The sequence below is a fragment of the Varanus komodoensis genome, unplaced genomic scaffold, assembly GCF_004798865.1.
Source record: "Varanus komodoensis strain SLA01 unplaced genomic scaffold, ASM479886v1 scaffold61, whole genome shotgun sequence".
NCBI classification, from domain to species: Eukaryota; Metazoa; Chordata; class Lepidosauria; order Squamata; family Varanidae; genus Varanus; species Varanus komodoensis.
The window spans coordinates 3,666,293-3,678,443 of NW_025336236.1; the positions used below are offsets into that span (position 1 = coordinate 3,666,293).

Here is a 12,151-nt window from a genome sequence, read left to right on the forward strand (position 1 = left end):
GAAATTGGAATCGCCTTTGACTTTTCAAATGTTCAGCTAGCTGAGGGAATCCATAGATTTCCTTTCTGTCTAGCTCCTTTCTCTCCTCACCTTTAAACCATAACCTGTAAATTTTAAATTGATTCTGAAAGATCAATTTTGATTCTGAAAGATAAGGTCAGGGTGGTCCTCCAGAAGTTTTGGTCTACAACTATCATACTTCATCACTGGTATGATTAATTAAAAGGAATGACTTTTATGGGCCTCTCCATTTCTTTGGTAATCAGTAATTATAGCTGACTAAGAATAGTAGTGGCTAAGGAACATTTTGTTAACATATTCCCTAGGGTTATTTCCATGCCCAGTATAAGTCATTCTGGCTGGCAGTAACATCTGTGCCAGCTCTTCTCAACTGACATGCTACAAATCTTAACTATAGGCCACAAAACAAAGTTTTTCCTGTTCCTTAAACAAAACTATCTGGACATCTCTGAAGGCTTACTATGCTAGCAGGATGGCTTTCAGCCACCTGAAGGTGTTTTCAAAGCCTAATTAGGAATCTCTAATTTCTATTCATGACCGTTTTTCCCATGCAGTGGAGGGCACCATCATGTTCCAATGTAGCAAAACTCAGGAAACCAATATTTAGGGTGGATGCCAGGAAGTACTTCCTGACGGCTAGGACCCCTAAGGTATGGAGTGGGCTTCCATGGAAGGTGGTTAAAGCCTCATCAGTGAGGGTGTTTTAGGATAGGCTGGACATGCACATGGTAGGCATGTCATGGGTGGAGCCAGCTGGAGCCAGGGTCAGACTAGATTGCCCAGGAGGCCCCTTCTGACTCACTCTGGTTCTATGTTTCTATCCTTTGCTTTTTCATGTTTTTAATCACTGATTCCCATGGATGGGGGGTGGGTACATGTTGCAGGATTGTGGCTGGAGAGGCAAGGGCAACATAATAGAAACTGGGCTCTCCTATGCCTGGGATTACATTTTTTTAAAATCCTGATCTGGCTATAAGCCACATTATATATGCAAAATGAAATTAGGCCCCAAGACTCAGTGCAGATAGATGGCCTGTTACAATCTCCTTTTGCTCACTAGGACATTAATTTCCCACTATGCACCAAGAGGTTTGATCTTGATGGCAAAAAAGCAAGCAGACTGAAATAATGCATCTGTTAACCTACAGCAGTCATCCAGAAAGACACAGCATATGGCTCACCTATATGATTTACTAGGGGAAAAGTACCTCTCTCTGAAACGAGTCTTCCTGGACCACTTTCTTGTCAGGCTGAGCAGGGGAATGTTAAGTTCCTCATCTATATTTAGCATAGCCTATCCTTATATTCTTGCAGCCTTTAGATGTTTTGGTCCACAATTGCCATCAACCCTTGACAGCATGGGGAAAAAAATCTGTCCTGTGTTTTCAGGACCTGGATGAATAAACTGCATTTATTATATATTTAAAAGTCTGTTTATTTTGGCAAAAAGAAAATGGGATTTTCCCAGTTTTAACTGACTTTAACAGCCTTTTGAATTTGTATCAGGTTGGAAATGCTAAGATTAATTGTGAAAATGGATTTCAGAGGGTTTTTGAGGACAAGATAATAAGTTATGTTACTTCTGGGATGCATGGCAAGAAGTTACAAAGTGTGAAAGAAGCCACAAGACCTTGAGAAAGTGCTGCCATAGCTAAATGTTCTACCAGGATAAACTGTATTTCCAGAACTACTTAGTTTCCAGTAAATGTGCTTAGACTGCAATCTTGTATCCACTTGCCTGGGAGTAAACCCCATTGAATTTGATAGGACTTACTTCTGAGTAGTCATGCATAGGACTGCACAGTGGATTTTCTTGTCAGCGCCAGGACAAAATGAGTCAAAGCTCTCCCATAATAGGGCTGCTGAAAGCCTGACACTGGAAGAGCAGTTTTAAACTTAAAGTAGACTTCCTGATCTGATCAAGAAACCATGTTGCAAGACTTGTTCTCTACTTACACCTTAGATATGCTAATATTTGCCTTTCCAAAAGTCATCTTTTTGCTTTATGTCTTAATCACATTCAGCCCTTCTCATGTGCTTCTAGCAAACCCTTAAGTAACTAATAGGTTCTGTGTAGCACATTGCAGCTCCATAGAAAATGTACCATAGCAACACAATGGCCTCATTTTGGAAGTGTTGCCATAGGAAACTGTATAATAGGTGCATATTACCTGAACTTAACCAATGCACACTCTTGTGATCTATAATGGAAGCATAAAACTGTACTGATACTGGACCAGTATTGAAGGGACACATAATCTTTACTTATATGACAGAAAAAATAACAGGTGATCAGAGATATTAATTCATGCATGGACAATCTTCCTAAAGTAACAAAAGGGGTTTAGGTCTTGGACATTTTCAAGAAATACTTTAAAAACAATTCTTTAAAAATTGCCATTTCCTGGAAAAACAGGAAAGCATTTGTTCACATGGCTTCAGCGTATCTGGAAGTGTTTCATCTCTGCTTAGCCACCACTCTTGCACTGCACCCAACCCAGCATATAGATAATGACATCACCTCCTCCTATGTCTGAACTGGCTGAGGCACTTTTTGCTTCCTCTTACAATCTCTGTATTATCTATGTTAACAGTAAGATAGGTTTGCCAGGTCTGTACTGTCATTATAGGGGGTTCAGAATTAACTTATCAGAATCAACTAGTTTTAAGATCTTCACCAATATGGAAGGGACTGCACAGAGCTGGGGGTGGGGGAACAAAAGATCACACACACAGTGTTGGCACAGTACCTGAACTGGTGTAACTGTTCAACCAGGAGAAGCAGCGAGAACCACTGGTTACCCAACAGGGAGATAAGAAGATAATAACAAGAGTGCTTGAAAGTATCTTCCACCCCAGTCAAGAGAATTATGAAGTCAATATGGGCAATCTACAGTAGTTTTCCTTCCACAAAGCCCAGCAGTGAATGAGACTGGCCAAATAACCCAGACAAATACGATAGGAGAGGTATGATTCTCTAGCTAAAATGTGGCAAATAGCTTGCACATTAGGCCCCAATTTCAACATATTCCAGAGGGAGCATGATGGTGGTTGTGGCCATGAAAAGGAAGAGAGATTATTGTAGGGGATATATGTAACAAGCCTTACATGTATTTCTTCTTCATATATTGGAAATACTTGTGCTGGGCAGTGAGACATGAAGGAATGTAGGCTGTCTGTTCTTTTTTATGAAAGCGACTTGTTTATCTTGAAGACAGAGCTCTAATTCAGCTGGGGTATGTTGTTCCACTGCACTATTCATGGTAACCATACAAGTAAAGCAAAGAGCAGAACAGAGCAGAGGTGTATGACTGTTTTCATACAATCTTGGAGAACAGCTATTAGTTTTGCCCTTTTCACATCTATTGCAATCCTAATTAGAAATTGCTAGTGATATTTTCTCAGTAAAGAATCAGGCTTTTATTCATGTTCTTCTAACTCATTCCAATACTGCTAATATTAATTGGTATCTTCTCCTTATGCCTTTCTAGATTGTTTCATTATGTGCTGTAGTTTAAGAAAAAAACAATGGCAGGGTTTCCCCAGTGCCCACACATTACATGGAGGGATGGCATCATACCATTGGCAATGGGTGGCCACTAGTATAGTGGTGAGAAATAAAATCGGTTTACTGAAAATTTCCATACTTTCCAAAGCGATCATGACATTTTCATGGTGAAGGTCAGATCCAGTAGTAAGGAAGCACATATAGCACTAGAAAAGCAATACTGCAACTATTTGCAGTACTGTTCTCTTAATGAAAGCAGCAGCAGCAGCAGCAGCAGCAGCAGCAACCACCAAGAAGGTCCAAAGCAACTGAGATTTTTTTCCATCCTGCTAGTAAGACAACTACTGCTTCAGAGAGTCCACAAGCAAGGCTAATACAAAGAACGATTTTATTCATAAGCAAAACCAAAAGGCTTTCCATAGAAAAAACTTCGTTTACTACAGGATATGAATATTTGGGTGGCATATATTTAAATAACCTTGTATATTTTATTTTACATTCATGTGACTAGGAAGAGCAAATCCAGTGCAGACTGCCATTTGGATCATTCTAACTGAATGCTATACATTCTTGCTGTACACTATATTTACATTACTATCTTACAACTGCCAACCATATTACAGCTGAGGAAGGAAATTTACTATTCTTTCCTGTATCTGAGAACATTTCAGTGGAAAGGAAAGAATACTCTGAACTGTGATTCTTGGTATATTGGTCTTCTTTATCCCTTCAGACACAAGACTGGCTTGCAGGAACATTGTAGCTTTCCGGTCCACACTGTGGTTGAAAGCAACATTGTGTTTTTATGCAAGCATCAGAATTAGTCTTTTGTTTTTAACTAAACAGATCGGTGTGATGTATTTACTTTTCAGAAAAGCTTGTGCACAGCACAAAATTAATGCAAATTGCTTTATCAGTGCACACTGAAACAATATGCACTTGAAAATCATGCTGTTCTGAACTTATTTGTCTGCAGCCTATTTTAATGCAAATCACAGATGGTTAACAATGTATTTAAAGCATTCTCAAGTTTGCATAATGCCTAAGATACAGCTGGTCATGAGATGGTCTATCATAATATTGACAAAAATTCCAAAACCATTATAAAATTGGTTATTGAAGGTATGTGGCTTTGGATGCAGTTAAACGGTTGACAACTGAATAATCAAGAAACAAAGATAGGGTGTACTGCACAAGTCACACACGTGAGATTGGCTTTTCTATACTGTGCTGCTCAAATCACTGAATGCATGGGATCCTAAGCCCATATCACAGGTATTAAGGGACACCTTGCTGGAGGAGGGAGACATCCAGTCCATTTTACAGGAGCTGCAGAATTTAATTATTTGTTCTTGTTCATATCACATTTTCCTATAGCTACATTGACGAAATTAAAAATATTGTATAGGCAGTATGTTAAGTTCTGCTTTTGGACATGCAAGTTTTTTTAAGCAAGCAAACTGTGTCATTCTTTTACTTTGTCAAATGAACAGTATAGCTTCCGAGGCAGAAGTTGCCTATCTTCCAAGCCAATTTCTCTCTGAAAGCACCATGCTCTAGCTTTACACAGACAGCATATACAGTTGCAGTCTTCAGTCAGAACTAGCATCTGTACAGTAAAGGCACACAGTTCCACATCACTCTTGCTTTACAGGATGCCAGGATATACAAAGAAACAAAAACTGCTAAGTTTTTTTGAGACATAACTGGAAAAAAACAATTCAGAATTAACAGGGTCGCTAAATACTGTTGGTATTTCTAAAAATACGAGCTGCAGCTTTGGAGTCATAGGACCCCCTGTAAGAAATGACTAGCATTTAAAACCAACCAACACTCCCCAGCCAGCAATGGCAGCATTCCATTCAGTTAACTTCACTTTCTCCTCTAGAACTGTGGCTGGACCAGATGCTATCACAGCTGGCCACTTCCCAGTTTCTGTTGAATTCTTGAGGTATGATTATACTAAGTAGTTATGAAACATTTTTATTAGAAAACAAAGTATAGTTTAGAAAGCAACTAACTACTCAGGATGCCTACTTTTCCCTTCCTGAAAAAGTTACTCTGCCACTTGACTTTCAAATTTTATAGACACTTGATGCCATTTGTCAATTAAGGCAGAGGGCCTGTCTTTTCTTAAAGCAATCCCATCTTCCTGTACGAGTTTCTGCTACCCTATCAGGTGGCTGTCATTTACTTACTTGAAGGGTTCAGTCTGTGGGACCACATCCGTCACCCTTGCACCCCTTTGCCATTGACATGTCCGCCCAGCCCTCCCCTAAGTGAAACACGGTATGCGATATACAGACAGCACCACTGATACCAACCAGAACGCCCCTTTAATCAAAATTTGATTTCGGCGACTGAAGGCAATGGAAAATTGTGATACAATAAAGTGCTACTAAGCATTAGCTGTGGTTTAAGCAGGGCGCAGATCTCTGTACTATGTTTAAAGCTGGATGTGCATGGAATTTACAGTGATGAGGTGCAGAAAAATTTCCATTTCATACGTTCACAAGTAAAAACAAATGTTTTTGCAAAAAACAATTGCAAACTCAAGTATTAGTTGGGATTAATCTTTTTCAACTGATTATTGTTAAGCAAGTACGTAAGAGACTACATATATGTCATTGAAATATAACTATGTCTCAGAGAAATGCAATGAGTCATAAAGAAACTGTGGTTTGCAGCATATCGGGAAGTGTTTTTTGGGTTGCTAAGATTAATTTTGTCAATATTGTTAAGTACTAGTGGCAAGTATCTAAGGGCAACCAGCCACATGCAGCCAGTACCACTGAACCTGTTGTGCAAACAGCCCCACTGTAGAAGACAGTTCCACCAACCTACCCAGAAATCAGCTTCCACTCACTTCCATGCTTGTCCCTGCAAGCAAGGATTTGCCATTGCAAATCAATGTGCTGGGGGTTATTAGGGCAATGAATCTGGCAGAGCTGGCCCTCAGGAACGGAAGCAGCGGTGGGTCAGCCGGATGGGCAGGATTGGATTCCACCTATCCTATTCCTCCTGCCCCCTTAAATTTAAACTAGTACATGCTATTATAATTTTTACAAGTATTCCAATAAAAAATGTCTATGTAATGTCACGTGTAATTTACATTACATGTGCTTTAGTTTTCTCCCTCAAATATTTCAGATCAAATACCTGTGTATTGGGACAAAATAAAATTGACATGCAACATTTTAAAATGTCTTTCTATTTACTACATGCAGTAAAATAAACATACTAAATTTTATCACTCTAGTCTAGGGCATTAGAAAATGTTCTAATGCAAATAGATTTTTTTTCCTGATACAAATAACATTATCTGCACAGGATTTTTCAGTTCAGAATTTTCTGGAGACCCACATCACTGGGAATTGACACATCAGCTGCGAGGAAGTATACAAATACAACTAAAGATTAGGAAGTACCTCTCCTGCACTGGCTCAGAATGGTAGATCAAGAGCATTGCCCTCTTGTATAAGCTATTATAAAGTCCTGAAGTAGAGTAGAAATAGAAGTATTTCCAGGTACAGGAGCCAGCCCTGTATTGAACTATGCAATATACTGGAAGATTAGAAACTTGCTCAAGCTGCAAAGGATTAAACAGTTCCAAACTCATAGCAGTGTCAAAATTCCAACATTTTGCTTAATACATACATAATCGATTCAAAAATAGGAAAAATATATCCATGCCTGGATATGTTAAAACACAATTCCATTTAGAAAGTGTGTTAAAATAAACAGAAGAGATGAACCATTAGTTTCCCATTATTTATCAAATTAATGTTAATTTGACTTTATATTATCAGTAGACAGTCACTTTTCTAACAATAACAACACTGACATGATCAGAAGGGCAGAATGAATTCCTTTGGCAATTAATCTCATACCTGTCTTGATGAGTTCATTTGGTATAAATAGGAGTACTCTTAGAATTGCCACTGCAATAATGAATGGTCCTTTAAACAAAGCAGTTGTTTACACAAACACAGACCCAGATTGTAAAAGTTCAGTTTTTATGTAGTACCTGGTTTCTGGAGGGAGTCGTATAACAGTACCTTATTAACTGCTATGATGCACCTGTTTCCTAATCCAGCTTCAGAGTGTATTAGGAGGAGTCGTTTGCCATCTACAGCAATACTTGGTTTACGGTCGCTGAAGCAGCTTGCTCTTGCTGCCATCCTGTTCACTGAGTTTGAAGTGGGTGTAAGCTAAAATGCCAAACAAAGTGCAAGTAATTCCAAGGCCTTGATTAATTGACAAAGGATCCTTAAATAAGAGGTACCCTCCCATGAGGGTGATGCAGAATTTGAAGTGTCCAAACATATTGTAGCTATGAAGTTCTGTTAAGGAGCATTTATCTACCATACATGGCCAAACATAAAACATACTTAGTTATGAAAGCAAGGATGTCTGACTACTTAAATCTCACTGCAGTCAATGAGCGTTAACCTTTTCCAGGACCTGGAAGAGTCACTGTGCAGTACTGGTTTGACAGTGCTGCACTGGGTCCTGGGAGATCTGGATTCAAGTCCCTGGCTTGCTGTGGATGACACTGGGCCAGTGATTGACTCACAGCCCAACCTCCCTCACAGGATTGTTGAAAGGATGAAGTGGAAGATGATGATGATTATGGTCCTTGCAAGAAAAAAAGGCAGGATATAAATGTAATACACAAAAATAACACGACTGCGTCTGTGGGTGTATTTCACTATCCCCAGCCACTTCCCAATGTATCCTGGAGTGACAAAATGCCCCATAGCCGGAAATGGGTCTGTGGTTTCGGCAAGAGGTTTTGAACTCTCCCCCTAAGTAGCATCATTTGGGTGTGAAAGTGCCTTGCAGAATATCCCCCAAAACACCATTACATCTGTTATCACAGAATGGAAAGAATATGGCTCAGGCATGAGTCTACCCAGAGAAGGCTATGTACCAAAGCTCAGTGACTGAATAAGGATTGCACTAGTCAGAGTCAATAGTAACTCTGAGGGAACTGGGAGCTGCTGAGAGGAAAGAAAATGTCCATGTGACAACTATCACCTGGATGCTCACCTTTATGGAGCAAGATGACAGTTGAAATAAGCCCATTTGGAGTTTGCAAAAAGGCTCGTGGGGAACACAACCAATGTGTGGGGAAAGCCTGCTTGGTCTGATAGGACCAAAATAGAACTTTCTGGTCTTGATGCAGAACACCATGTATGGTGCAAAGGCAACAGGGCTCATCGCCCTGAGAACACATCTCCATGGCAAAGCATGGCGATGGGTTGCTTTTCTCAGCAAGGACTAGGAAACTGCTTAAGACTGAGGGTAAGATGGATGGAGACAAGTGCACAACAATGTAAGAGGGAAACCTGTTTCAGCCTGCAAAAATCCAGGAGCTGATCTGAAAGTTCACTTTTCAACAGGACAATGGCCCTTGGCACACAGCTGAATTAACACTGGAATGGTTTAAAAATGAGAACCTGGATATTGTAGAATGGTCCAGTCAAAGCCCAGACCTCCATCTGATTGAGAATCTGTGCCAAGACTTAACAGTTGCTGTTCCCCAATGGTCCCCATCTAACCTGACAGAGTTAAAGGAATTTCGCCAGAAAAACTGGGCAAACATAGCAGGATCCAGATGTGCAAACCTGAGTCTTACTCAAGCAAACTCACAACTGCTGCTCTCAGGCACTTCCACCAAGTATGGATTCAAAAGGTGAATACTTAATGCAACCAACAAGTGCTGGTTTGTTTTTGTTTACAAGCATTTGCACCTGCACAATGTCTTGTGTACCTCAAGTGGTAACAAAGACATTTAAATCCATGTTACTTTCAGGTTGTGACACAACCAAATGCAGAAAATTCAAAGGGAACAACTACTTCTGCAAAGCGCTGTACAGTGGGAATACCACGACGAGAATCTGTGACCGACACACATGAACCAAGTGATTGTTTTTCCAGATCTGTATCCAGGACAATGCTAATTATTTTTTCTTATTCCAAAGCCTTGAATTTGCAAGAGCTGAGCAGAGCTGTCATGGATAGGACATTTTAGGGGGTTCTCATTCATAGGGTCACCTTAAGTCAGAGACATCTTGATGGCACATACCCATTTTTAGTTACTTTACTACAGCTATTAGTCTGAACACTTCAGAAATATTTGTGCTGACTGAAAGTGAGAAAATGAGAGGAAAAAGGATACGTGACCGGTGATGTATTCCCAATGATCCAGTAAATGGACAAGTTCACCATAAAGGCTATTATTCCAGAGAGCAGCACCATAAACTGTGGGGTAATAAAACAGAAAAAAAAGAGTACTCGAATGCATTTCAGGGTGTCGCAGCTTTAAAAATGCTGACCTGCTGTGGCACTGGGCAGCAGAACAAAGTGAGCTGGCCCTCTAACAAGCAAATGCCCCTGCGCCCAACCTGGTTTTCGGAACATACTTCATGTGGTATAAGCCTTTGCTAAGGGGGCCTGGATGCTCTCCCAGCCTAGTGTGTGTGTCCTCCACTTTTGCCTTCCCCAACATGCCACAGCAGCATGAGCAGTCACCACCTGAAAGCAAACTGACTGCACCTGGAAGCACTGCAGGAATTCTGGCAGGGCCTATGCCAAGGCTGCTTCTGCTGTGACATCAGCGCTGTGGGTCTCGCTGCCCCAGAAGAGCCACCTGGCTCCCTGGATGACAGTGCTTGGATACCAGTAGAAAAGTTTCGTTCCAGCAGGATTTTGCCTTGTCTAGAGTGTGAGATTATTGTGACTCATTTCCTGTCCTTGTTACAATTTTATCTATTGTTCATCCTGTCCATGTTTATGCTTTGTTTTCAACTGGAGTGTTCTAAAATGCTGGTGTTAATTGTCTTGAACATTTTAACTGCAAGTAGAAAAAGATGGATACATATGTTTCAGTAAAATAATTTGTATTTCAAGCTGAGAGTTGTTTTTTTAATGGGTCTACATGACCTCACTTGGTCTCTCTGAAACATCAGCTCCCTGGAAAAGATTAAATGCAATCAACAGACTGGTCTTATGGTAGTGGGTGGCATGCAGCCGAATCTTAAGCCTGCATATTCAGAAATTCCCATTCTATTCAGTGGGGCTTACTCCCAGGTTATTCTGCATAAGATTATAGCATGAAACTAAGGCAGCATTTAAGAAGTCCTAGGCACAGGCAGGAAACTTGTGGCCCTCCAGAAGTTTGGGCCTGCAACTGCCAATGGCTACACTGGCTAGGTTGATAGAAGTTGCAGGCCAAAATATCTGGAGGGCTACAGGCTGTTCCCCAGCACTAGGGCCAAGTGTAGAACACAATGGAATCAAAGAGCCTCTGGCATTTACTTTTAAGATGTCAAGTGGTGAGAACTGCCTGAACTTATTCTTTAGTTACATTTATATTCTGCCTTTCTTTGATAGAACTTAAACTGGTATGGAAAGGGTTCTGTCCCATCAAGGCGCTGACCAGACCATGACTGGCTCAGCAAGCTTGCGCTGTCAGGCCAATCTTTGAAGAACTGCAGTAAGCAATTCCAGCCATCACTTGCTAGGCTAATTTTCTCAGAACATCCCATAGGTCTTAGCCTTAGATTCCTTAGTTAGTCGGGTTCCCTTCATGTAATTTTGCATGTTTCCTACAGTCTGATGCCCCGCAAAACCCAGTGGTCAATAAATTAACTTCTTCATATATTAATTAATTTTGCTCAAAACATGCTAGCCGATATGAACAGTGCTTCTAAATTTTGATTTATTTGGCTGAGGAGTTTGCACGCACAGTGCCACAATTTTCATAATGCTACTCAAGTACATGTGCCAAATTTTAAAAGGATATAAATACAACTGAGAACAAAATAACCAAAAACAAACCAAAAATGCCTTACCACAGCAGAAAGGCTCCAGGGCCCGAAAATCCCACCTTCCCCAAATACGGGTTCAAAGAAGGGTACGACACACAACAGCATTCCACAAGACATCGGGGCTTGATAGTACAGCAACTGCATAGAGTTCACCTGCAGCTCATGTTGCTTTGCTCCAACCCACTGAAATCAAACATCAATCCCTTGTGACATCCAGCTTATATACAAAAGACAGTTACATGTAATTTTAATGCCTTCTATTAAGTTATTGAGTTGGTATGTTTTTTAATCAAATTCTGTGCAACACAAAACACCAAAGTCTCGTTTGTCCAAATTACCTGGGACGACAAGTCTGGATAAATGCATCTTCTTCTTGCAGACTTACACATGTCATTAAAAACCTCTGTGATCTAGCTATGAAAGGGCTAAGTTTGGTTCCAGGTGGACTGATTTGAATCACCAAGGAAAACTGGCGATTTAAACCATGGATTCAAATCATTTCCTGAACAGGCATGCATAGGAACTGGCTACTAAAACAATCACAAAGTGGGACTTACCTCTAAGAAAACATGAGTAAAACTGGGCCCCGTCTATTCAGTGTTTCACAACAACATGGAAAGTAAATATCCATGCTCGGCTAGTACAATCATAAATAATCATAGTAAGAAGGACATTGCAGAGCTCAGAGAGTTGGAGGCTATTAAAAAGGCTATATGGGCTTTATGGATGATTCTAGCAATGTACAAAATGGCATTTCCTATATCAAATGAGTGGAAAGTAGATCTCC

At 40.4% G+C, this 12,151-nt stretch overlaps 1 protein-coding gene across 1 annotated transcript in view; it reads right to left on the reverse strand.

Annotated features, from left to right (window-relative positions):
* Positions 1-3,898: 3,898 nt before the first annotated feature.
* The window catches only part of SLC35E3 (solute carrier family 35 member E3), a 9,188-nt gene continuing 935 nt past the window's right edge, over positions 3,899-12,151 (reverse strand). The window contains 3 exon segments of the mRNA XM_044449889.1: positions 3,899-7,862; positions 9,714-9,796; positions 11,389-11,684. Coding sequence (XP_044305824.1) covers positions 7,676-7,862; positions 9,714-9,796; positions 11,389-11,684 — 566 coding nt within the window. The 3' untranslated portion in view covers positions 3,899-7,675.